This window comes from Fundulus heteroclitus, chromosome 17 (genome assembly GCF_011125445.2).
Source record: "Fundulus heteroclitus isolate FHET01 chromosome 17, MU-UCD_Fhet_4.1, whole genome shotgun sequence".
NCBI classification, from domain to species: domain Eukaryota; kingdom Metazoa; phylum Chordata; class Actinopteri; order Cyprinodontiformes; family Fundulidae; genus Fundulus; species Fundulus heteroclitus.
The window spans coordinates 17368274-17392026 of record NC_046377.1 but is presented as its reverse complement, the minus strand read 5'-3'; the positions used below and the strand labels follow the sequence as shown (position 1 = coordinate 17392026).

Sequence of the window (23753 nt, the reverse complement as noted above, 5' to 3'; positions counted from 1 at the left end):
TCGTGAAAGGGAATAAATCAGAATATAGGTACCAGAAAAGTTACTTGTTAGGTCCAGTAAAGTACCCTTTGTTATTTATTAAGGTAATTTGAATGTTCAGAGAAGTAAAGACCTTTAAAATAACTTTTAGTTCCTATAAATAGACTCAAAGTTTCAGAAAGTTACATGTAAGGTTCCTTGTACATTGCTTAAAAGTAACCTGTACATTTCAAAAAGTACCAGGATACAAGTCTGCTTATATTTTAGCATTTCAAAAAGCATTTCAATTAATAAAGTTGGAGAAGTCAGGATTCCAAAATAAACACAATAAAACAAAAAGGATATATGGTGATGGCCTGGAAAGCTGTCGTTTTGTTTGTATTACCTCTTATAAAGCTATAATTTCCACACGCAAACACCACTTTTAATTTGTTCTGTTCAGAGTTGCAGCCGCAACATGTTGCATTGATTTTCTGGAACAAAACCGCAGTCTCTATTCTTTATTGTTACCCATGGGAGTACATAATCTGTAATTTGCAGTAAAGCTGACAGTTTGAGGAACCTAAATGCATAAATTATAATATTACAGTCTCAAAACTAAACAGTAGCAGGTGTAGTTGATCTAGTCGAACTAAGTTTGACAAATTGTTCTTAAAAGACTCCAAAAACATATTTAAACGTTAATATTAAATTGTTTAAGTTGATTTTTACATGTAATGCTTTAATTGCCATTTTTCAGGCTACATAATTTAAAAACTGTATGTAGATAATTGGGAAGACCTAATAGACCAGAGGTTCCCAGGGTGGTGGTTGGGAAATTTTTTTGTAAGAGCTTTTATAAAAATACTACTTTCTTCATAATTTTACTGTTGTAATTTAAAAATATTATGACTTTATTCTTAGAATCTCGCCTCCAAAAAGAAAAAAAGAATGCCACTTCACCAGTCTGCGGCAATGTTATTTTGGGGGCTGTAATAGACTGCTAAACCTGATAGGCTACTTGAATCTATAAGCCTATAGTTTTTCCTGATAAAGTCTGGGAATTTTGAATTTATCAATTATCACACTTCTTGTTGTTAGATATCCTTTAATTTTGAATATGGACCAGGAGAATTGTAATTTAAAGAGTCCTTTGGGAAATTGTAGTGCGATTAATCTCCAGCTACGACGTGTCAATCGGAATCGGAAGTATCAATCCCTTTAAACTCCCAGAAACTGTATAAAAACACACGTACTGATCAAGCGAAGGTGAAGAAGGTGAGTTATTAAGGGTCCAGACATTAGTACGACTAATTTATTGGTAATTGTTACTTTGCTGTGTTGCATATTTTACAACCTGTCAGGTTTATAGTTATTTCAAATCCCTTTAACAGTTTGTCCCAAGTTTATGAGAGGAGCTCCTCCCGTCGGTAGTAGCCAGGTCGTGCGCCGGCTGACGGTTAAGGAGCGGACCGTTCCCGCCCACCGAGGGGCAGCCTGGCCTGCGGTCAAGCTCCGCCCTCCACAGGGGGGAGAGAGATACATCCTCGTTTCCAGCCGTCGACGAATTCCCAAAACTGCCGTCGTAGTTTAGTTGCTGGATTTGTATTTTTTATACCGACGTCAGGTGTTCGGGGGAGCAGAATGTGAAGATTTCTGCAGTAATAGACGCCAGACTCAAAACGAGAAGATGGACGCCAGTTCGTAGCTAACGGTGAGATTTTTTCCCTGTTTTCCCTCTTCGTCACTTTTTTTTTTTTTTTTGGACATGAAAGCAAACATGGGCCCGAGGCGAGGAGAGGCGGTTAGCTTGCTTTCCGGGAAGCATCAAGTTTTAGCAGTCTCTGAATGTCAAGGGGCAGATATTGTTTCGAAACTGTTTGTCAGTTTTGGTCCATTTTGCTTTTTTTTTACCTAAACTTTTCGGGAACGCCGAAATCTGAAGGGCGACGTGATGACGTCACGTCCACGATAACGTCCAAAAGTTTGGCTGTGAAAATTCTTCAGTTTTTTGGGTCATCGCAACAGCAAACCTGCTTAAAACGGAGATAATAGGACATTTATTTATTTTTTGCTGTCCAAAAGTTTTAGAATAGTCAATACATTTTAAAGTAAAATATATAAAGCCAACAGTAAGAAGGTCTGAAAAATGTGTCAATTAGTTGTTGTTTTTTATTAAAGAGAAAAAGAAAAGCCTCGGTACTATCATTATTTGTATCCAAATACAAATATAAAATATTCGTATTTTAATTAGTTATTCAGTGAATATATATGTTTAATTTAGATCAGGGGTGTCCAAAGAGTGGCACTCCCACTGCATTGGAAAAAAAGATTTGGCCGACCAGCTTTTTACAGATGGATTTTTTTTTTTTTAATAACTGTACATTTATTGTAGACAAGTGAAAATTTTACAACTGAATGTTTAATTGAATGTTCGGCGCAATAGAAAATTTTGTCTTTTTTATAAGCGCACTTTTTACATTCGCTTCAATGTCATAGTAAATACGGCAACTTTTACTCAAATTAAAATCTGATTAGAATTCAGATTAATATGTTTTCTTAAAATGATATTTTTGTTGGTAGGGTTAAGAGAAATAACATAACCAATATTTTTGGTTTTGTTATTAATTTTTTTTTATAAAATTTCTATATTAACAATTTTGACCCAATAACCAAAAGATTTGGACACCGCTGCTTTAGATAGTTTCCAGGTTTTCTGATAACATCCATTTCTTTTGTCCTTGATGATGACAAAACAATTTTAAAAATAAATCCGTAAAATTGGATTTCATTGTTTTTATAAAAAAAAAGTATCCCTGTTCTCTGTTTTGTTGCGTCATGTTTAAATTTAAATTTACTGTTCTGATGTAGCTCTGATCTTAGGGCTTCATTTAGACGTGGTTGCTGAAAATAACAGCATTAATTGCCCATTTACGTGTTTTTGACTGTAAATAAAGCAGTAGGACATTTCTCTAAAGTCCGAGCCACAATTTTTCCCACAACGTATCAACAACTTAAATTTGGTCGGTAATTATCACTTGTGCGTAAAGCCAGGCTGCCTGAAACTTTAGTGCTGCTCTTTAGTACTTTTAAAAACATGTTTACTTTCAGAAACCGCTCTGTATGACATGTACGCTGGTGCCTATTGTTACTTTTTCTTGTTCTGTCCCATGTTATGCGTTATAAATAGCCTCGTTTGGGATTTTTCTGGGACCTGCTCTGATCTTAGTGGTTGCCGTTAATTGATGTTTACCTTAACATGGCCCAGCTTGTGTAATTTAGTGGCTGTGATTAAGTTATTTGTGCTATTCTCTTGTATCTTATCTAGAAAGATGCATTGTTCTGGGGAAGTATGATGTACGTACTGTATAATGAATGGCTGCCACATGTTTGGTTGTCTTTTTTTTTTAAACATGTATAACTATTTTAACTTTGAAAGAACCGTCACAGGGATGAATATAAACGTTCACTGTTTTGGTTTTATTGTTTGAACTTTTGAATTTTCAGGATTTATTGGTTATTTGCAGGAAGTTCTTGTAAGTTATAGAAAGTACCAGTTTACAAGTTGCTTTCCGGTACTTTTTAAGTACCTGAAGGTAGCCCCAATGTTTTTGGGAAGCAAGCCTATAAGCCTTAAAAAGAACCTCTAGGTTATAATATGTGTGATGACATATTTAATGAAAACCAGTCTTAAAAAGGTCTGTATGTTTTGTATTGTAAAAAAAGGCCAACATTAGTAGGGACATTAATTGATTCAACATTAATGGAAGTCATAGCGAGTCGTTGTTGGTGTGAGGGCACAATCTGTAGATTTTTATCCTTTTTTTTATTTAAAAAAAAAAAGTTTCTGTATTGTTGTAATGCAACAATTTCCCTTAGGTGATTAATAAAGTACCTACCTACCTACAGTAGGTCATTTCGATTCAGTTTTTATGGCTTGATGAAAAATATCAAACATTATTTAAAGCTAATTCAAATGAGACGCTTTAAATTAAACGTGTTTTCCACACTTCCACTCAGGAGAGTGGCACTAAAGTCTCATCTGCTTGTCAACTATTTGGATAATTGTGATATCTGTCATGCTTTCCGTTATTTCGGGGCTATAATCAATGTTTGTTTTCCAGAAACGCCTTCAGAGCTGCTGAGTTGTCCTGCTTCTTGAAGTGGTGAGTTTCTCACATCTTTATGTGCTTTCAGTGTAACGCTGAAGAGGAACTTTATTGTGACATAAAGTGAGTCAAAGCGCTATTTGAACATGTGTGTGGTCTAATGTTAAAAAAAAAAAAAAAAAAAAAAGCTGAATTATTCAAGATGGGACGTTTCCAGACAGTGAAGAAACTAGGCAGGGCTTAAATGATAAATTACAGCTGGTAACTAGGGCTGGGCGATATGGATTAAAAAAAAAATCTCAGATTTTATCATACCAAATCCGATTAATCAATTTTTCCTCCTTTTTGTTTCATAAAAAGAAATTAAAGAAATTATTTTAAAACCTTGCTTTTATGTCAAGCATTTCGTCAGGGAGTTGACCTGAATTCAAAGTGCAACTAAAAACAAGCTGTGAAACATGCTTGTAAAACAAGATGGCAGCCGTGCCATTATAAACAATGAAAATATAACAAAACATTTGCTGCTAGTGGTATTACACATTGAGCTAAGAACAGGCTTCACTGTACTTGTGAACTTCAAACTAAGTTAAAAAAAAAAAGTAAATAAGTAAATATAGTACCTCGTATTATGGTAAAAAAAAGTTTCCACTTAATATTTTGACAATACATTTGCCTAAACATTTATTCAGCATCACATGCTGTTCTCTTCATGGAAACCCAATGAGTGTATTGGCAAAATAAAATCCAGATTTTCCAAAAAATGAAATCTTAAAGAATTGTAAATTCAAATTAATCAATTAAATTGATTTATCGCCCAGCCCAACTGCTAACTGTGGCGTATCTGCTCATTCATATGTTCTTTATCAGCCTAAATAATCTTTTGTTTTGTTTTTCCAGATCCCTGTATCTGCAGTCATGGCTCGGGGTTGCATTTGCTGCGTCAAGTACATGCTCTTCCTCTTCAACCTCTTCTTCTGGGTAAGTTCCCGGTGGTGGAAGCGGTGACTCCGTCGGACCAATTGAAGGATTTTTTATCTTGACATCAGCGAGAACGTTTCCTGTGCCTCTCCCAGCTGGGCGGCTGCGGCTTGCTGGGTGTCGGGGTTTGGCTTTCGGTTTCCCAGGGCAGCTTTGCCACGCTGTCCCCCTCCTTCCCGTCGCTCTCCGCCGCCAACCTCATCATCACCCTGGGCGCCGTTGTCATGGTGACGGGGTTCCTGGGCTGTCTGGGAGCCATCAAGGAGAACAAGTGTCTGCTGCTGAGCGTGAGTAAGACTACGTTACCCATGCTGCATCTCGGGAAATCAGGAAGTTCAACACATCATTTCACATTTAGTAGTAATTCTCCCGGACAACATAAGCTAATACTAGTACAGCTGCAACTAATGATTGAATCGATTTATCAGTCGATTTATTTTTTTCAATGAATTGAATAAGAAAACATTTTATCACCTCTTTTTTTCTAAAATAGAACATTTAGACTAACAGAGCAAGTAAGTGGTGATGCGGCCTAAAATCAGTATCATGATATATTGATGTTGGGTCAACCACAAAGGGCTGAGCTTTTAACATGTTAGAACTTTTTTTTTTTTAGCTGCAGATGCATTGTTATTCGAAAAGGTAATTTAATTTGTTTGCCTATTTGTATTTTTTTCATGTATTTTACTCATTAAATAAGCTTTTAAAGGGATAGCTACAAGTTTAGCTCCTCCTGGCCAGTAGGTGGCGAACTCGTCGGTTCTCGTTCCAACCTTCTCTTGTACTGTTTGCAAAAAATCTTCAGACTGCAGCAATTTGTTTACCCAATAAATCAGAATAATCAACAGAATACTTGGTTACTAAAATAATTGTGTTGTACAGATTTACGCCATAAAAAGCCCAAACTCATATAAAAACATGAGGTTTAATGCTCCTAGGGTTAAATAGAACTGAATGGAGTTGGTTATTTTTGTTGTTGTTTTTAGACTTTTAGTGTGCTTTTTTTAATTGTTGACCTAAAAAGTCTGCGTGGATTTCCGCACACTTTGACATAACGTTAATTTTTGCACTGAGACTCGTGTTGTTGTCGATCCGTTGTGCTTACGTTGTTCAGGCCGACGCCCGAGTTAACGCGCTGTAGCTTCAAGGGTTCTAGTCAACATTAGTTGTGAAACAAAGCGGATCAAATAAAAGGCGTGGAGATCACAGGCAACAGGATTGGTTCAGCCAATTCACCTGGGTGTCAGTTTAGTGTTAATAAATTAAATTAATAAATGAAGCTAGCTGTATTTCTGTGATGCAATTCAAAATACTTTAACTTTCCACTAAGATTTCTCTTTAACACAAAAACAACAGAGGCCAAGTGTTTACTTGTTGTGTAAAAATAGTTTTATTGTGGCCATCTCGTTATGTAAAATGAATAGGATAAGTTCTCATTTTCATTAACAGAAGGCGGCAATTGTAAGTTATGTTAGATAAGTAATTTAAAATGTGACTGACTTAAAGAGTCAAGACTTATTTCCTAGACTTAATTTGATAACATTAATATCCTTCATCTATCCATAGATGCTGTTTACTGCTTATTATGTTGGAAACCGCTGCTTGTTTTATTTCTGAACCTGACTTGGGTTGTAATCATATAGAACAGTCAGATATGTTGATTATTGTGCTTTTCAGTTAATGTACACTGCAAAAAGGATCTAATTTTTTTTTGTCCAGCTAAACAAGATTATCTGCCAATAGAACTGGTATTTTGATCCCTAAAATAAGATGGAGATGAGTTGTTCCTACTTTAAGTGCAAAAATCTTACTCCATCGGCAGATCATTTAAACTTGCTGCTCAAATCAAGAACAAATACTCTAATTTCTAGAAGATTTGACTTACTTTTAGTTCACTTTTTTGCAGTGCATCAATCTAGTTTTTACCCTGTAATAAGTCTGGAACCTACGCCTGATGGTGGGGATAATAGACGCCTGCCCCGGGGTCCTGGCTTCCCCTCACTGTAGCATCTTTCTTGTGGTTTTCGTATCTAAAGCAGCGTGTCTTTTATCCCTGTTCCAACGTGCCGAAGCCAAAGGGTTGGATGTTCCTCTCGTTTAGAGCCTGAATCACATGACTGGTTATTAAGAAGCCACAGATGTGATTCAGCTTTCTGGAAGCAGGGAAATAATTACATTATGGCATTTTAAACTCTTCTCTTTACAGTTCTTCATTGTTCTCTTGATCATCCTTTTGGCTGAACTGATCCTCCTCATCCTCTTCTTCGTTTACACAGACAAGGTAAAACTCGGTGGCTCGGTCATTTCTTCTCTTGTGTGCGCCCGCCTATCCCATAATCCCCCTCTGCTGTCCTAGGTGAGGGAAAATGCCAGACAGGACCTGAAAGAGGGGCTGGTGCTCTACAACACGGAGAACAACGCGGGCCTGAGGGACGCGTGGACCGCCATACAGAGAGAGGTAGATCCCCATCGGATCGCCGAAGCCTCGGTTCACCTTCCGGCCTTTCATGAGTAACTCTTCGCTCGTCCACAGTGGAAGTGCTGCGGCGTGACCAGGCCGGACGACTGGTCCCGCGTCATGCCCGAGAACGTCGTTCCCGACAGCTGCTGCCAGCAGGTTCGTCCCAACTGTGGACGCAACGCATCCAACACCTTCTGGACACACGTGAGTCAGCTAAACACTTAAAAGGCATTGAATTCTGTAATATAAAACTAAGGCCTTAATTGGCATTAAAATGTCTTAAATCGATCTTTCTTAGGTCTTAAAATTAAAAAATAGGATTTTATTTTTGTAATCCTTACCAAACAGTAAAATAATTGACACAATTATAATTTTTTTAATTTACCAAAACGCCTCAATGTAACCATTATTGTTTCCGTCCCGATAGCGGAACCAATAAAAACTGTTACGGCCGGACCATAGCTGCGAAAAACAGTTGGCACTGGTTATGTTGTGGTTTTTAAAACTGATTTATAGTTTATTTTAGTAGGGAACAAAACAAAGTTTGTCAATTCAGTTCAGTAGTTGTTAAAAATATATCTGTAATTTGTGTGTTTTTAGCTTTCTTCCTATATGGAATGTTTTTCAAAATTTTAAACATGTCTACTGGGCCAGAAAGTAATGGTTTATGTTAAAATAAACATTTGGGTGAAGTTGTCCTTAACTTTTTATTTCATGTGACATTAAAAAGTCTTAAATTTAACACTGGGCCACGTTTAACCTTCTCAAGTCCTTTTTATTGACCATGCTCTAACATCAGTGAAACATAAAGGGACAAATGGTTATTTTGCAGGATTAAAACAGCAGAATTCATGAATTTAGTGAAGTTATTCCCATCATCACATGTTTAGCTTTCTATTTCAGCAGCAGAGGAAATGATTAACTACCTTATTTCTAGAAATAAGACATTCAGCTCTCTATAACTTTGGCTAAAATGACGACAAAAAATTATATATAATTTAATGCAAATAACATCCCATAGGACAAAATCTTTGCTCTTAAAAGAAAAACAGATACATTTACCACAGTAGATGTTTAAAAGCGTTAAAGTTTTATTTAGCCACTGAGGGTAAAAATGGCTCTTTGGATCCTAAATGTTTTAGCCGTGTTTCCAGGGTGGCCTCGTAAATCCCTCCTAAATGCATGCTTCCTCACGAAGAGCTGGATAATTATTAGTTACAACGTTGCTCAGAAACAGAACAAGCTGCTGCCGTTCCTTGCAGGTTGGGTGGAGATTGGTCCTGATTCACCTGGAAGAAAAAAAAACTTTGTTTTAATGTTTTGATTCAGACAAACTCCTGAGAACTGAATGACTGACTAACTAAGTGATCTGTGCTCAGGGCTGCTATGAGAAGGTGGAGCAGTGGGTGGATGAAAACAAACACCTGCTGGGGACGATCGCCATGTGTGTCTTGGTCGTACAGGTGAGCAGATTATTTCTTCTGATTTAGACTCGCTGCTCGGCTGAAATTTCTACTTTATATAAAGTTCTTTGCACAGCTTCTTCCCATTATATGCTGGCTGATACTAAAGTTATCCGTGAGCTGAGTCAAAACAACTTTATTATTTGAGTCAGTGACAAACTAGATCATCCCTGGCAGGAAATTACACTTTATTGCACATTCTCTTTAAACTCGATTCATATAAACAATCAGTGAAACTTTTAAACTGTCATTATTGAGAAATCCATATAAATAGATCTTTTTATTAACTCCTCATCCATTGTTATATATTGAACAATTCTGGTGTAACTTTATTCAGTGTTTAATGATGGAGTCTGGAATAAGCTGTGTTTTCAAAGAGGCCTCAGCTCGTGGATAACCTGGGTAGCCATCTTTGTTGTGACCAGCACCAGCAGCATATATTCCAGCCATGCAGTCTGATGCCAACAACAGGCAGAAACTGTCCCTTTTATTTGCATAAGTCAGAAATGCAAAAGAGGGTCAAAATAATATATTAAAAATACGTAACCTAAAGATATGCATACACATGTCTCCTTGTATAATTTACTGCCAACATTTAATTTTAATTATGGCAGGATTGGTCCTCTTTCATCAGACAGATCCTAAAGATGCGTTGACATTGGGATGACAAGCCAGCAGTACAACGGCGCCATCTAGTGACACTTTCACTTACCTGCTACTGTAGCCTCGTCCCTCATTTTTTTCTCCAGGGTTGATCCTTTCTGGACTTCTCTGAAGTAAGTAAGTAATTGGTTGAGTCGCACAACTCAAGCCGACCACCACTATCAGCTTGTCTTCCATGTTGAATGACATCAGCTTCATCTCCGCCGCACATCATCGTAGGTTTTGTGTTGCTTCGCTTTTCAACACATCACTCCCGGGCATATATGGATGTCAGGTAAATCTGTCGTTCAGCTTAAAGCGAAACCACCTACGATGGACGTGAAGGGACAGTTGTTGGAGTTGAAAAATCTAAACTTTAGCAACAACCAACCAGGAACTGGATGTGGGGTGAAGAACAGCGGCGGAGACAAAGCTGTTTTTATTCAACATGGAAGACGAGCTGATGCTGGTGGTCGGCCAGAGTTGTACGACTCAACCAATTATTACTACAGAGACAAGTCCAGACAGAACAGGCCTGGAGGAAAGTGTCACTAGATGGCGCTGTTGTACTGCTGGATGTCAGCCGAGCAACAGCAAGCAAAAGTGAACGCACCTTAAGAGCATCTGAAGCAAAGAGCTGATTGGCTGAGCCATCACCTAAAGTTTGCAACAGGGTGGGTTAAAGATGCAGCTCTAATAACAATTTGTTTAATGTAGTCAAAATACTGAATAAAAATTAGAGAAATGTACAAATATAGTACAGAGGATTTTTTTTAATATTATTTACAAACACACTCAGTAATAAACATTTTTGAAGAACTGGAAAAGGTCTTAGGAAAATAAATACTCTAGACAACATAAATGAGGTGAGAAAGTATTTTCTGTGATGTCAGCAGCCTAAATGTCAATGAAGTTTGTGTGAAGCCTTTTGATTGCTTCTCATTTTCCAGCCTGGTGCTTAAAAGCAGGAAATAAAGATTTGTTGATCATGCATACAATGAGCTACAAAGTCCACCTCTTCACATCGTGATCCAGGGACCAGTTTACCTTTCAACGTTTTTCTAAACACAACCACTTTATGCAAGCAGAGAATCCCATTAGTATCAAATAGATGAAGTATAATTACCACTATGGTGAGTAAACATGAGCTAATCAAAATGATGCTGACATTTCAATTTTGTTAAGTTTCATCTAATCACTTGGAGGCCATTTGTTGTACTATGAACCAATCACAGCTCTTAAAAGACAGCATCACACCTGGGAATGGGGTCAACACTTCCTCACTGTGATTAAAAATGTCTGTCCTCTCCGTACCAATGTGAATGCATTTTAATCACAATTGCCTGCTTGTATAAAGCGGTTGTATTTGGCAAAAACGTCTCTATCCACTCAGCTCTTAAAACACAATAGAGGACCGTTGAAAGGTAAACTGGTCCCTGGATGGCGGTGGAAATAAGCAGCGTTGAAGCGCAGATCAATGAGTCTCTGCTTTTACTCACCAGCCTGGAACGTGAGAAGGCGTCACTAAACAAACCTTTAGAAGACATTTTAGGCTGCTGACATCATGTACAACATAGAAAATACTTTCTCACCTCTTGTAACTTGTCTAGCGTGTATTTATGTAAACTCTGTATTTCAAACTATAAGTGGCATCATAAAGAGGAATAAAACATAAGTCGCACCAGACTATAAACTGACATTTAAACCTGTACACCGACTGATTCAGTAAGTAATATGGAACATACCTGAGAGGTTTAAATGTGGTAATTTAGCATAACAAGCCACCGACTCCAACCCATGAAGTTTTTTATTTTTCCAGCACGTTTCAGAGCAACATTAAGCTGGCGTACGTCAGTGAAGTTGTAAACTACCCAGACAACAGAGCTGTAAGCTAGCGCTAGCTGTTATTAGCTTCTCAGACAGCCCAATAACAGGTTCTGTCTCGGTCCAGGCCCTTCTAGCTGTAACGCTTCCCTGCGTTAACGCAGAAAGAAACATCATACAAACGTGTTCATTCTTTGTTGTCTATAAGTCGCAGGATCGGCCAAACTATTAAAAAAGTGAGACTTATTCCAAAAAATACGGTATATTTTTCCTAAGACCTTTTCCAGTTCTTCTAAAATGTTTACTACTGAGCGTTTTACAGTCTGTAAATGTTTTAAATAATTATGTTATTAGAGCTTTGCTGTTAACTCGCCTGGCCGCTGAAACTAATTCAGTTCCCTCCATCTTCCCTGTTTAAGGCAGTCTAGTCCTCCTGAAACGACACTAAGAGCTACTTTTAGTGTTAGGACCTGGTGAATTAACAGCCACCTGTTGTGTTTCAGCTGCTGGGCATGGCCTTCTCCATGACGCTCTACCAACAGATCCACCGAGCAGGAAAGAAATACCAGGCTTGACACGCTTCACCTTCCACATGAGAGCCGGTTATCTTGTTTACCACTGTTACGATTTTATTATTCTATCTATGCACTCAATTATTGTGTTGAATAGCATTTAAAATAGTTTCTATCCTTCTTTTTTTATCAATAAGCATAGACTGAAGATATATTGGGACAGTAGATCTGGTTTAAAGCCCTGCCTGTGGAAAATGACCGTCATCAACTAACATGTTCATTAAAAGCTAAATGTCACCAATCTGAGTGGTTTTGTCTTTGCTTCCTGCTGCAGCCTTTAGTTAACTGGGTTCTTTATTTTCAGCCATTTTTGATGACTTAAAGGAGAGCTAGCTCAGCGTAAGCTATAATTGCATTTTTAGACGTACCTTAAGCGTTAGAGATCCAGCGTTTTGTCGTTGTCGTACACGACGTTCCCTCTGATGACGACGTATCGGATGACCTCCTGGTGTCCACCCAGCTGGTAAATCAGGTGCTCCCACCTTCAAAGACAAGTTTGAATTGTTAGAAAAAGCAAAAAATGCAAAAGAGTATTTGGGCTTCCAGGCTTAAAAAGGTGGAAAAGCTACTTTTTAACCATTTAGATCAAGGGTGCCAAACAATTTAGTCCAGCCTGGTGGCTAAATGTATTATCATTAAAAAGTGTCCTGTCTGGCAATGTGGCAATAAGAATTGTTGTCTTAATGCCAAAAAGAGCTCATCAGATTTGATTTGATTTATGAATGTGAATAGTTTTATTATGATTCATGCGGGGAATATCTCAAATGATATGGACACTACAATGGGAAAGTAGGAGAGGAATGGAAGAACAAAAAAGGTGAAAGGAGATAAAAGGAAGAGAATGATAACAATTATTGAAAATCTTTTAGTTTAGTAATTTCTTTTTATGAAACAAAAAGGAGGAAAAAAAATCGATTAATCGGATTTGGTATGATAAAATCGGAGATTTATTTTTTAATCCATATCGCCCAGCCCTACATTCTGACCATAAAAACATGAACCTGCATGGTGGTGGCAGCGTCATGCCGTGGGGCTGATTCGTTGGAACAGAAACTTTACACAAACTATTAAATGCACAGACGAAACGAAACAAAATTTGGTTCTGTACGCACTTTGTGCATACAAAATGACAAATAAAGCTATCTATCTAAATTGGCTGAAAACTGGACGATAATCTCCAGAGATGGTTTCTTTACCGTGGTGCGTTCAGGATCAGCAGGTCTCCGTGTTTGCCCACCTCCAGGGAACCGTGTGTGTCAGAGCGGCCCAGAGCGAAGGCGGCGTTGACGGTGGCGGCGGCCAGCGCCTCGGTCATGGACATCCTCATGTTGACGCAGGCTAGATGCATGACCACCGGCTGGAAGTAAACACGCACGTATCAAAACAAACACGAGGAGAGCGGACCGAACCCGACGGGAGGAGCACTCACCATGGAGCAGCAGTAGGCGTTGGGGTTGAAGTCGCTGCCGAGGGCGATGATCACACCGGCGTCCAGCATGTCTCTGGCCCGGGGCTGAGGCAGCCTGAAGGCACAAAGACAGGCTGAGAACTCAGCTCCTAGGAACATGGAGGGCGTGTCGGGAGCTTTTAGTACCGCAGGATGTAAGCTGTGGTCGGAAGGAGGACGGCGGCCGTTTTTGCCTTCGCCATGGCAGCGATCCCTTCATCCGTGACCTCCTCAAGATGGCTGATGGCCAAGGCTCCGAGCTCTGCTCCCATCTGAGACACAAACGCTCATTTTGACGTGATTGCATTAAAGCAGGGGTGTCAAACATACGGCCCGCCGAACTATTTAGTCCGGCCCTGTGGCTAAATGCATTATCATTATAAAAAAAAAAAAAAAAAAGCTCATCACATTTGACTTTCACAAGAGGACAAGATAAAAGGAAGAGAATGATAAAACTGAAAAAAACATGTACTTCATTTAATTGAAAATATGCAGTTCCTATATTGTCCACGAGGGGCGCTGTGTTTTAATTAGCAGATTAAGCTTCAGGTGTGGAAAAATTCAAATCATTTCTTAGTTTATACATGTTTGATGTAATTTGGCATGCAGGACAGTGTTTTTAAGTTCCAAAAAATGTGAATAAATGTTTTTTAACATTGTACAATCACTGCGATCAGTTCTTATGCATAATGCACTTGAGTAAATGTTTAACTGAGTAAAAGTATTGTTGAAATTGCACATTTTCTTAAAAACGCTGAGGTTATTCATAATATATTGTGTAAAAGTGAAATTAACTTAATATAAAAATCGACAACAAGTCCACATTTATTAGTTCTATTTAATCTTGCAATGAGTTAACTCATGTGGCCCCCTTGAGATCAGATTAAGCTGTATGCGGCCCCTAAACCAAAATGAGTTTGACACCCCTGCATTAAAGTCTTCTTAGAAAATAGACGCTTGTCTGGTTTAGTCATATTTGGGGTTTCTTCCTGATCATAGCAAATACCTCTGCAGAGTTCATGGGGTGCAGCTCGTCTCCGTGGAAGTTGATGTTGAGTCCCAGCTCCTTCCCAGCCTGCAGGATGGTGCGGGTCGACTGGAGGTCAAACACGCCGCGCTCGCAGAACACGTCGATGTTGTGGACCTGGAGCGTCCCGGCGGACATCAGCTCCTTCAGCCGAGGCAGCTGCACCCGCAGGATGTCCTCCGTGGCTTCCGCCGCCGTCCTCCCCCTGGAGGAGGGAAACACTGCAGGCATGGGGGCAGCTTTTCAGATTCAAGGAGAAGGCGTCTTACCTGGGCACAGCGTGGGCTCCACAGTAGGTGGAGGAGATGCTGATGGGGAGCGAGCGCCTGGCCTCATCGATCACCTCCAGCATCTTCAGCTCGGTGTGGAGCTCCAGGCCGTATCCGCTCTTGCACTCCACCAGGGTGGTGCCGGCTCGCTGCATCCGCTGCAGCCTGCTCCTCAGGGAGGCCAGCAGGTCGGCGGCGGCGGCGGTTCGGGTGTGCTCCACCGTGTGGTGGATTCCTCCTCCGGCGCGGTGCAGCTCCATGTAGGTGGCCCCGGCCAGCTGAGGAGGAGGGAGGCGATTAAAACCGGGGACAAACTGGACGCCTGCCACGTTCACTGCAAAAACAGAACTAAAAATAAGTGAAATTTTATTGAAATCATTGTAATTTTCCTTGATTAGAGCAGGTAAATAAGACTATTTGCCCATGGAATAAGATTTTTGCACTTAAAATGGGAACAATTCATCTCCATCGACTTATTTCAAGTGCAGGATGTCTAATTATCTTATTTTAGAGATGAACTGTTCCTATTTAAGTGCAAAATCTCATCTACCTGATCAAATCAAGGAAAAATACACTAATTTCAAGAAACTTTTGCTTATTTTTAGTTTTTAGTTAGTGTAAAAACGATCCAGAGCTGTGGAGGGTTCCTACCTTCATGGCAAATTCATGGACTCTGTCTCCAGCCCAGACCGGATGAGTGTGAGCGTCAACAAGTCCTGAAACAAAAGATTTGGAGCGTGTAATAAAGACGACGGCAGCGCCACAGACCTGCCTCCACGCTAACATGGGTATGATGGAGTATTCACAAACAAACATGTTGATGGGAGGAAAACGACACAAAATTGTTAATTTTCAGAAATCCCTCATTTACAAAGTTAAAAAATAATGAATTTGGAATAATTTATTTAATTGAAATTATTTAAAATTATCAACCTGTAACATATTTGATTATTATTTTTGAAAACTGATTGATATGAGCCTAAAATACACGCTCTACATGAATCAGGTTGAGAGCCGACAGGATACGGCGCTTTTTGTTCCCCAAAACAACATTAACTGGGTTCTCATCCCAACATCCCACCTTTTACATTTTATTCCTACTTGCTTTTATTGTTTTATTTTCCTATATTTTAATCATGTAAAGCACTTTGCATTGTCTCTGTACTGAATTGTGCTATATAAATAAATTCGCCTTGCCTAAAACATGCGCAGCTTCGTCATTTATTCCTAAACAGCTGTTTATTCGCCACATCTGGCTACAAAAAGCCGTTAGAAATGGCTCGCTGATGATTTGGCTCGCAACATGTGCTGTTAGCTCTACCAATTATCCATGTGCATTCCCCTGAATATCCTAATTGTTGACATCTGCAGAGGCCAGGTCTCTCCCACAGAGCATTTTAAAACCGTTAGGAAAGCCCAGAAACATCGGGTCAACATCCTGGGGCCAACCATCTACACCATCTGCTCTACAAGCCGAGCATCTCAACAACAGACTGCACTGCAAAAACTCATCTGCAAATAAGTAAACTTTTCTTGAAATTAGTGTGCTTGATTTGAGCAGGTGGATTGGATGATCTGCCCATAGAGTAATATTTTCCCACTTAAAATAGGAACAACTCGTCTTATTTTAAGTGCAATATACCTATTTATCATATTTTAGGGGTCAGAATACTCATTCCATTGGCAGATAATCTTATTTTTAAGTACATTCATTTCAAGAAAATATGATTTTGGTTCTGATTTTGCAGTGTGAGAAGATGAATTGTGGTATAGAAAACTTCCAGGGCCAACAGCTGTAACGTCATCACTATGTATGCAAGATACCTTGGTGGTTTTATTGCTATGTGGCCGGATTTATTAACAAACGGAGCAAAACTCTTTTTTTTTTTTTAAAGTCTCAATATAGAAAATAATCTGGAATGTTACATTTTGCAATTTCTCACTGCTAAATTCATGGCAGATTTATCTTAAATTGACTGTATTTCTTTAATTGTAGTGTTTGTACAGTGTAGTCTGTATATTTCAGACATAAACTCCAGGATAACAAAATGAAGGCTTGATTTCAAACACAAAAATTGTGCTTTAAAAATATTAAGATAAAAATATACTAATTGTTACCAATACCTCATACCTAATCCTTAAACTTACTTGTTTCTATTAATTATACGTGTATTTTAAATACAATTATACATTCTAAAAATAACTTTAAACGTAGGAAGAGACACAATAGGCGTTAAACATGTAAGCATTAATTAGTATTATTCATTTTATCATCTCAGTATGAGGCATTAGCAAACATGTCAAACGTGTATTTGATAAATATGTTATTTTAAAATAGCATTATATATTTTCACCTGGAGACCGCTAAATGTAAATTATTTTAAAATCCTTAATCAACCCTAGTTGTTTAAGGAGTGCTTGGGAATTGTGCGTCATAAAAACGATTCCCTTCATCACATCAAGTTTTGGTCTTTAATAAATTAACAGAGGCAGAAAAATTGCAATTAAACAAAATAAAAAACAAACTTAAAATACTTAATACTAAAAATAAAATATTAAGGTTTACTTTGAGTCTATGTGAAACATTTTGATCCACACGATGCCTTATCACATGTACAGTTTTATAGAGATCGCTGCTGCTTTATTTAAAAAAGATAAAGCTATTAGCAAATAAACGTAATGAAAATTCCACTTTGAAGTTTTCAAACAAACTGAATTTAAACTTTTAGTTGAACTAGAATGTATTTCAACACTAGTCTTAACCTGGCTAAATTATAGCTATTTAAATAGATTTAATACATAGGTATGTGAGAAGGTGCTAAACCTGGACCCTAAAAGAGTTGTAGAAACTTAAAGCACTTCGAAAATACTGTAGCAGAACCTCAAGTTTTCCTTATTGAGCTCCAGAAGCTAAATGAGGAAGCTGGATGCTACAAGGTGCGGCTGATACCCACCAGGAAGAACGCACATCCCCGCAGCGTCGATCACAGCATCGAAGGAGGCCTCCGAGAACCGAGCTCTGATGATCTCTGCAGGACCCACAGCTTTAATCCGACCGTCACTGCATGGAGAGAAACCACTCCAGTTAATGAAAGGACTGACAACTGAGGCCTGAGGAGTTATCTATACTTCTAAAGAGAAACCAGAAAATAAGTGGTCTTCATTATTAGAGCTCCAGGCTTTCTGAGGGTCTTCTCTTAAAGCAGGGGTGTCCAAACTTTTCCATACGTGGGCCGAAATTGTCAAGTCAAAGGAACTCAAGGGCCAAAAAATTAATAAAAACATTTTTTAAACCAAAAAAATATGTTAATTTGCTTGCGCTACAAAATATGATGATTTTAAATACATAAATTAGTCCGTTGTAGGAAATTAATTTGTAAATCACTGTATATCCAAAGTTTAAAAAAAAAGAGTTTTGCTTATTTGTCGTATTAAAAGATGGTCGTCCAGTTTGCAAATTATTTAGAATAATTTAATTTGACTCTTTAACAATAATGAACTGTTTTTGGTCTAGCAATATCAGAACAGCGTTTGGGTCGGTTGTTCTTTGAAAACACTTGCTGTAATTAGCCAATTTTAATAATTTAGTTCAAAGCAGATTTTAATGCACCAAAGTCTGAATTTGCATCATTAAATGTCATGGGATAGATGTTACTATGAAATTAAAGAGAATGACAGAAGGGTGTTTATTAAAAGATGAAAACTTTAACATTTTCAATTGTAGGATTCTGACTTTTCTAGAATAATTTTGCCCTAATTAAAAACTAAAATCTTCCATCTGCATCAGCCTGTGCTGGTGGACCAAATCTTTTTTGAAATGCAGTTAGAGGGCCACCCAAAATCAGCACAGGGGCCACAAATGCCCCCCGGGCTGCACTTTGGACATGCCTGTCTTAAAGGGTCCTGCATCAAGTGTTTGCCGTTTTGTTTATATTCTAGAAAGAGGGTTCTCTTTAAATCTCTCATTTCTGTCATGAATTGAACTAAAAAGGAGAAGAAATAGACCTTCAGAAAGCCTCGAGATTATTGTGTCGGAGAAAAACATGAAACCTGACTTTAGGGTTGGTTTAAAACTTCTTTGTTTCTAAGAGTCTTTTTTTTATTTGTTTTAAATTAAAATACTAATAGTAAAACTTTAAAGTTGTAAATAGGAACTGTATAAAAAAATAAAATAAAAGCAGGTTCGCAGCTAGTGACACATTTGTGAAAAACAGTTGATGTAATTAGCAACAATATCCTGCAGAGGGCGCCATTGGACAAACAAACCCTAAAAGTAAGGTTATAAATCACAACCTGGTCCATTGGAGCTAATTGCATCATGTTAAATCAGCAGCATTCATCAACAAAAGTTATATTTTTCATTAAAAAAAAAGAAAAAAAAGGATTTAGTGGTTAATCTCACCTTCCGATGACGACGCTGCCGTTTTCAATCATGCTCAGGTCGGTCATCCCATTCTTGGTCAGGTACTTCTCCCCGTTGTTGCAGATTAAAACCACCTGCTTGGCATTTTTCACCAGCAGCCTGTGATTTCTGGACATTTTCACTCGTTGTCAGCAACGCTCCGACTACTTTGGGTTGGAAAACTTTGCAAATATTTGCCCGAGGGAGCCGAGGTCAAAGTACACACAGTGGGAGGAGGAGGAGGCACTCACTGACACACACACACAAAAAAAAGACACAAGTCCGCTTTAAGAAATGTTACAATAATGGTTTTATTGTGTCTATATCGCAACAGGCATCATAGTAGAAAAGAAAATCACAATTTGCTTCACATGGTGAAAACACAAACACGCATTAACTCCACCACCAGGTGCAAGTAGAAAGAAAAAAAAAAAAACAGATCACATCACTCTCTCATTTCTCCGTCTTCTTCCTCCTCTTCCACGCCTCGGATGTATAAAACATTGTTGCATCTGTGAGGGGGAAAAAAATACAGTTATTCACAAACTGCACATCTCACATTTAACTATTAAGAGACGGCGGATCTCCAGAAAACCCGCCGCTGTTTCCTGAGAGGAGGCCGAGTTTGTGTCTGGGGAAAAATTTCTCTGCTGACCTGGACGGCCGCTTCTTCTCGTCAAAAAGACCAACTTATGAATCGTTTTTAAGTTTTAGGTGGAGGTTTAATTTAAAAACTTTCAGTGGGTTCAAAGAGTCCATGAAGCCATCCAGTCAGACGACGTTTCCAGGGCATTTGGAGAAATAACAGATCCTCTTCCGTACATTTCACAGCCGTTTGTTTATTGCTGAAAAGCTGCGTTTCAGTCTTATCCGAACCGAACAAACACTCTAATTTATTTTTGTTGGTAGGAGATTGTTTACATCCCTTAAACTTTTCGCTATATGGGCCAAAATTGTCAAGTCAAAGGAACTCGAGGGGCAAAAAATGTGGTATGATGATCCCAAAAATCTGTTAAAACATGTTAATACAACTTTGGTTAGCAACGAAGCTGCTCCGCTAAATGGATATTAGGAGCATTACGGTACACTGTGTCGCTACCTGATAGGACCCCTGAGCTGTCCACAAGACTGCCTGACTGTAATGTCTAAACTAGAAGTGCATTCATGTAAGGCAGCCCAGAGTACGCGCTAGAAACAATAAACCTAATAAGTTAATTAGATATAAAAGTTATGTTTGTTTTGGCCTTATGTTAGAAACAGGGCATGTAGTCCAGCTACTCTGTCCTCCCAACAGAGACGGTTAGCTCTCCCTCTCAGGAGAGAGCTGTGAACGTGAAGGGGCGAACTGATATTAAACAGTTTAATATTTAATGTGTCTTAAAAAGACAATATTCTTTGACATGATGTGTAAAGTTTTATGGGCGACATGTCGGTGTGCCCCTTACAGCGCGGTGGTCTAGCTGTTGCTGCCTAGTTGAGATGTTTCAGACCCATAGCAGCTTGTTGGTCTCCAGAACTGTAGGAAACTGAAGTTTCTCTTGAAGAACTTTTTTTTTAAATAAAAAAAAGGCTAAATTATAGTTTTGATTATTTATTTATATTATGTCAATCCAATGTTTTTCTTTTACTTTCGTTTTAACCTAATTGACACAAAAATGCATATTTACCAGTTGAATGTGGTGAATAATAAGCACTAAGTTAAAGCTTGTTTTGATTTATGAAGCGCCTTATGGTTAGAAAATTATGGTAACATGTAAAAGTGATTCTGAGTTAATCTTCAGAGCGAAGGTTTCAATGCATTAAGAGAGAAAACAATAAAAATAGAAAATATTTGAGAGCCAGTGCTGTAAACGGTGTGTTGCTGTGTGACGTCTCCTGTTATCTGCGCATGTGGGTCGCTTTGCGGTCTTGAACTGTTAGAGTTACGCTCATATAACGCTCTGACAGCAGTCGCATTTAATAGTAGTGTGAACAGCCACTCCAAAAAAATTTATTAAATAAAAAATATCAGGCTCTCTTGTCTTTCCCATTAAGAAGAGATTAGCCTCTAAATCACATCATAGTTACACATCAGGGAATCAGGATGTTATTATTGAATATAAGTTCCTAAACACTCATATTGACGTACTAAAACAAATTATAAAATACTTTATTTACATACATTTTATTCAAGATACTCATATTTTTCACAGATTTCAGAGTGATATTGTGGCACTGCGATAAAAGGCATTTTTAACCTTTTTAAACATCTGTATCCGAGCACGTCAACGTGGAGGATGCAGTAAATAAGAAGCTGCTGTGTTTACGTACCTGATCAGCACTTCACCAAGATGCCCCGCTAGCGCTCCGTCAACATACTCTTCTGTGTTCGCCAACTGTTGGAGATCAGGAACAAAAAGGTCCAGAAGCCATTAAGGGAACAGGATGTTTGTTTGGTTTTTCTCAGGTTAAATCTCTGCACGTATTCACATAAAGACACACAAAACGCTTTTCTGGCCTTGTCTGTTCTAAAAGCCATCATGGGGTAAAACAAACACTCACTTGGCAAAAATTAACCAAGACATCGGAGCCGTTACAAAATAAAAGTTCAATTGGGTTCTGAGAACAAACCTGACGATAACTCATTGGTTTTTAACTAACGTGTATTAGCAAAATCTTCTTTTGATTGTTTTCCTTGTTTTAGCGTTTGTTTCTGCTGAATGGAGACGTTCTTTACCGACAGGTGCAAATCACAGCTCTTTACCAGCAGCAGAATCTCTGGTTTTTAGACCAATATGAAACACAATTTTCAAAATAAAAATAAATAAAATCCTGCCTGCCAAAAGGGGGTCACTAGTCGTCAGCCACTATTATTTTGGGGTTGCATGCTGGAAAGTTTGGGAAACCCTGGTCTAGTAAACGTTATTAGACAATATGATGGAAACTTTGATCAAACTAACAATTAATCGTAAGTCGATTGTTGGTTTGCATCCCGATCAAGCATCATAATCGAGAAGATCTCAAATCAGGTCCTAGAAACCCGACAGCTGAAAATGCTGTTTTGATAACATTTATTAGAGGAGCAACAGTTTGGATTTTCACTACTTCTGTACATTGTAAATAATATTTTCTTTCAGCTGTTAATCGTCCCCACCTGCATGTTCATGTATCCATCCACAGACACCAGGTAGCCTTTATACTCCATCCCCCACTTCAGCTTTACCATCACGGGTTTTCCTGTCAGGCCGTTCAGGAAAGGCTTCGGATTCAGAGGCAAACTCTGCAGGAGGTGAAGAAACGGGTAAGAAAACTCTGGTTTATGCAAACTAGCCAGTAGCAGTGGCAAAATGAGGTGTTTTTAAGCCAAGTGTCATGAGAAGCAACTTCCTGTAGTCTTCAAAGAGAGGAACACATCTCACTTGGGCATCTTCTATGTTGCCTGACCTCCACTAAAACTTTCTTTAGATATACTACCATAGCAATTTGATTTGTTATCATATCTTCCTACATTCTGATGTTGAACATCAAAAACCCATGTGTATATAGGGGATGGAAAAAAAACTGACCTTTTTCTAAATGATAAGAAGTAATAAGAATTTGGACAATCTCAGCCTCTGAAAATACGTCTATTACGGTATATATATATATATATATATATATATATATATATATATATATATATATATATATGAAAATTAGCCATGGATTAACCAGACTAAAATTAATAATGGTAATGAATTGAAGGGGGTTGGGGTTCATATTACGATTGCAAAAAGATCAAAGAAAATTTATACAGCTAAAACCCAGTAAATACCCTATGGAGCTTTAATTTAACTTAGAATAGACTGTATTTATTATTCTCATTTATGATTATACAACAAAACTTGGTCAACTGTAACTGTTCGGTGCAAACTTGTGGTTAGGGGCATTTTTTGACATTTCCTGAAAGAAAATCACAATAGCAAAGGCCTTGTAGTAGTACATGTTTTTTTTTTTACAAATTAAAACTACTTACAAAAATAAAAAGGAGGCATGAAAAAGAAAACTAAACAGAAAACACGACCATTTCAGCCGCCTATTAAAAGAACTGTGTTAGCTTAAGCTTTTGGAAGCTAACAATGCTAATGCTACACAAAAGGAATTACACAAAGAGGAAGAATCCTACGTCACATCCGTACATCTTAAAAATCCCACTACAGGTAAACTCACCATATTTATTTCGCTTCAGATGCTAATTTTGCACTAAAGTAGTAACTGCGACGTTTTCGTCGCGGTAACGTTTCAGGCTCAAACAACCAGCAGCACGCTTTACCGCCGACAGGAAGTACGTCACTCTGACGGCTTGATGGGGTCTGCGTGTTTTCGTGCACCGCCACCTACCGGGTGGTGATGCGCAACTGCAACAGCGTTGACATAAAGCAGAATAAATAAAACCGTAAATTCACTGTGCTAAACAGTGAAGAAAACATAAATGAGAAGAAAATGTCTATTTAAAAATCACGATAAAGGAAAAATAAGAAACAATAATAAAACTAAGAGAGAGCCTAAGAAACATCCAAGTGTTTCACTCATCTATTTGTGGATGTGCTGGCTCAGGTTGCAGAGCAACGCCTATGGTTACA

At 38.3% G+C, this 23753-nt stretch overlaps 3 protein-coding genes across 3 annotated transcripts; 1 reads left to right on the top strand and 2 right to left on the bottom strand.

The window, feature by feature from the left end:
• Positions 1 to 1451: 1451 nt before the first annotated feature.
• On the top strand, positions 1452 to 12248 carry LOC105934014 (tetraspanin-9). The gene is made up of 9 exons (XM_012873828.3): positions 1452 to 1672; positions 4083 to 4124; positions 4965 to 5045; positions 5141 to 5332; positions 7252 to 7326; positions 7402 to 7503; positions 7579 to 7710; positions 8886 to 8969; positions 11939 to 12248. Exons 3-9 carry the CDS (start codon positions 4983 to 4985, stop codon positions 12008 to 12010), a joined length of 720 nt encoding a protein of 239 aa, XP_012729282.1. The 5' UTR covers positions 1452 to 1672; positions 4083 to 4124; positions 4965 to 4982; the 3' UTR covers positions 12011 to 12248.
• On the bottom strand, positions 8576 to 19351 carry amdhd1 (amidohydrolase domain containing 1). The gene is made up of 10 exons (XM_012873826.3): positions 19153 to 19351; positions 17705 to 17811; positions 15402 to 15466; positions 14751 to 15028; positions 14461 to 14686; positions 13602 to 13726; positions 13437 to 13530; positions 13204 to 13364; positions 12376 to 12489; positions 8576 to 8795 (listed from the first exon to the last, which is right to left on the bottom strand). Exons 1-9 carry the CDS (start codon positions 19287 to 19289, stop codon positions 12384 to 12386), a joined length of 1299 nt encoding a protein of 432 aa, XP_012729280.2. The 5' UTR covers positions 19290 to 19351; the 3' UTR covers positions 8576 to 8795; positions 12376 to 12383.
• An 87-nt stretch (positions 19352 to 19438) lies between these two features.
• On the bottom strand, positions 19439 to 23483 carry snrpf (small nuclear ribonucleoprotein polypeptide F). Its single transcript, XM_012873781.3, has 4 exons — positions 23341 to 23483; positions 22286 to 22411; positions 21463 to 21527; positions 19439 to 19664 (listed from the first exon to the last, which is right to left on the bottom strand). The coding sequence occupies exons 1-4, from the start codon at positions 23341 to 23343 to the stop codon at positions 19598 to 19600; spliced, it is 261 nt and encodes an 86-aa protein (XP_012729235.1). The 5' UTR covers positions 23344 to 23483; the 3' UTR covers positions 19439 to 19597.
• Between the last annotated feature and the right edge of the window lie 270 nt (positions 23484 to 23753).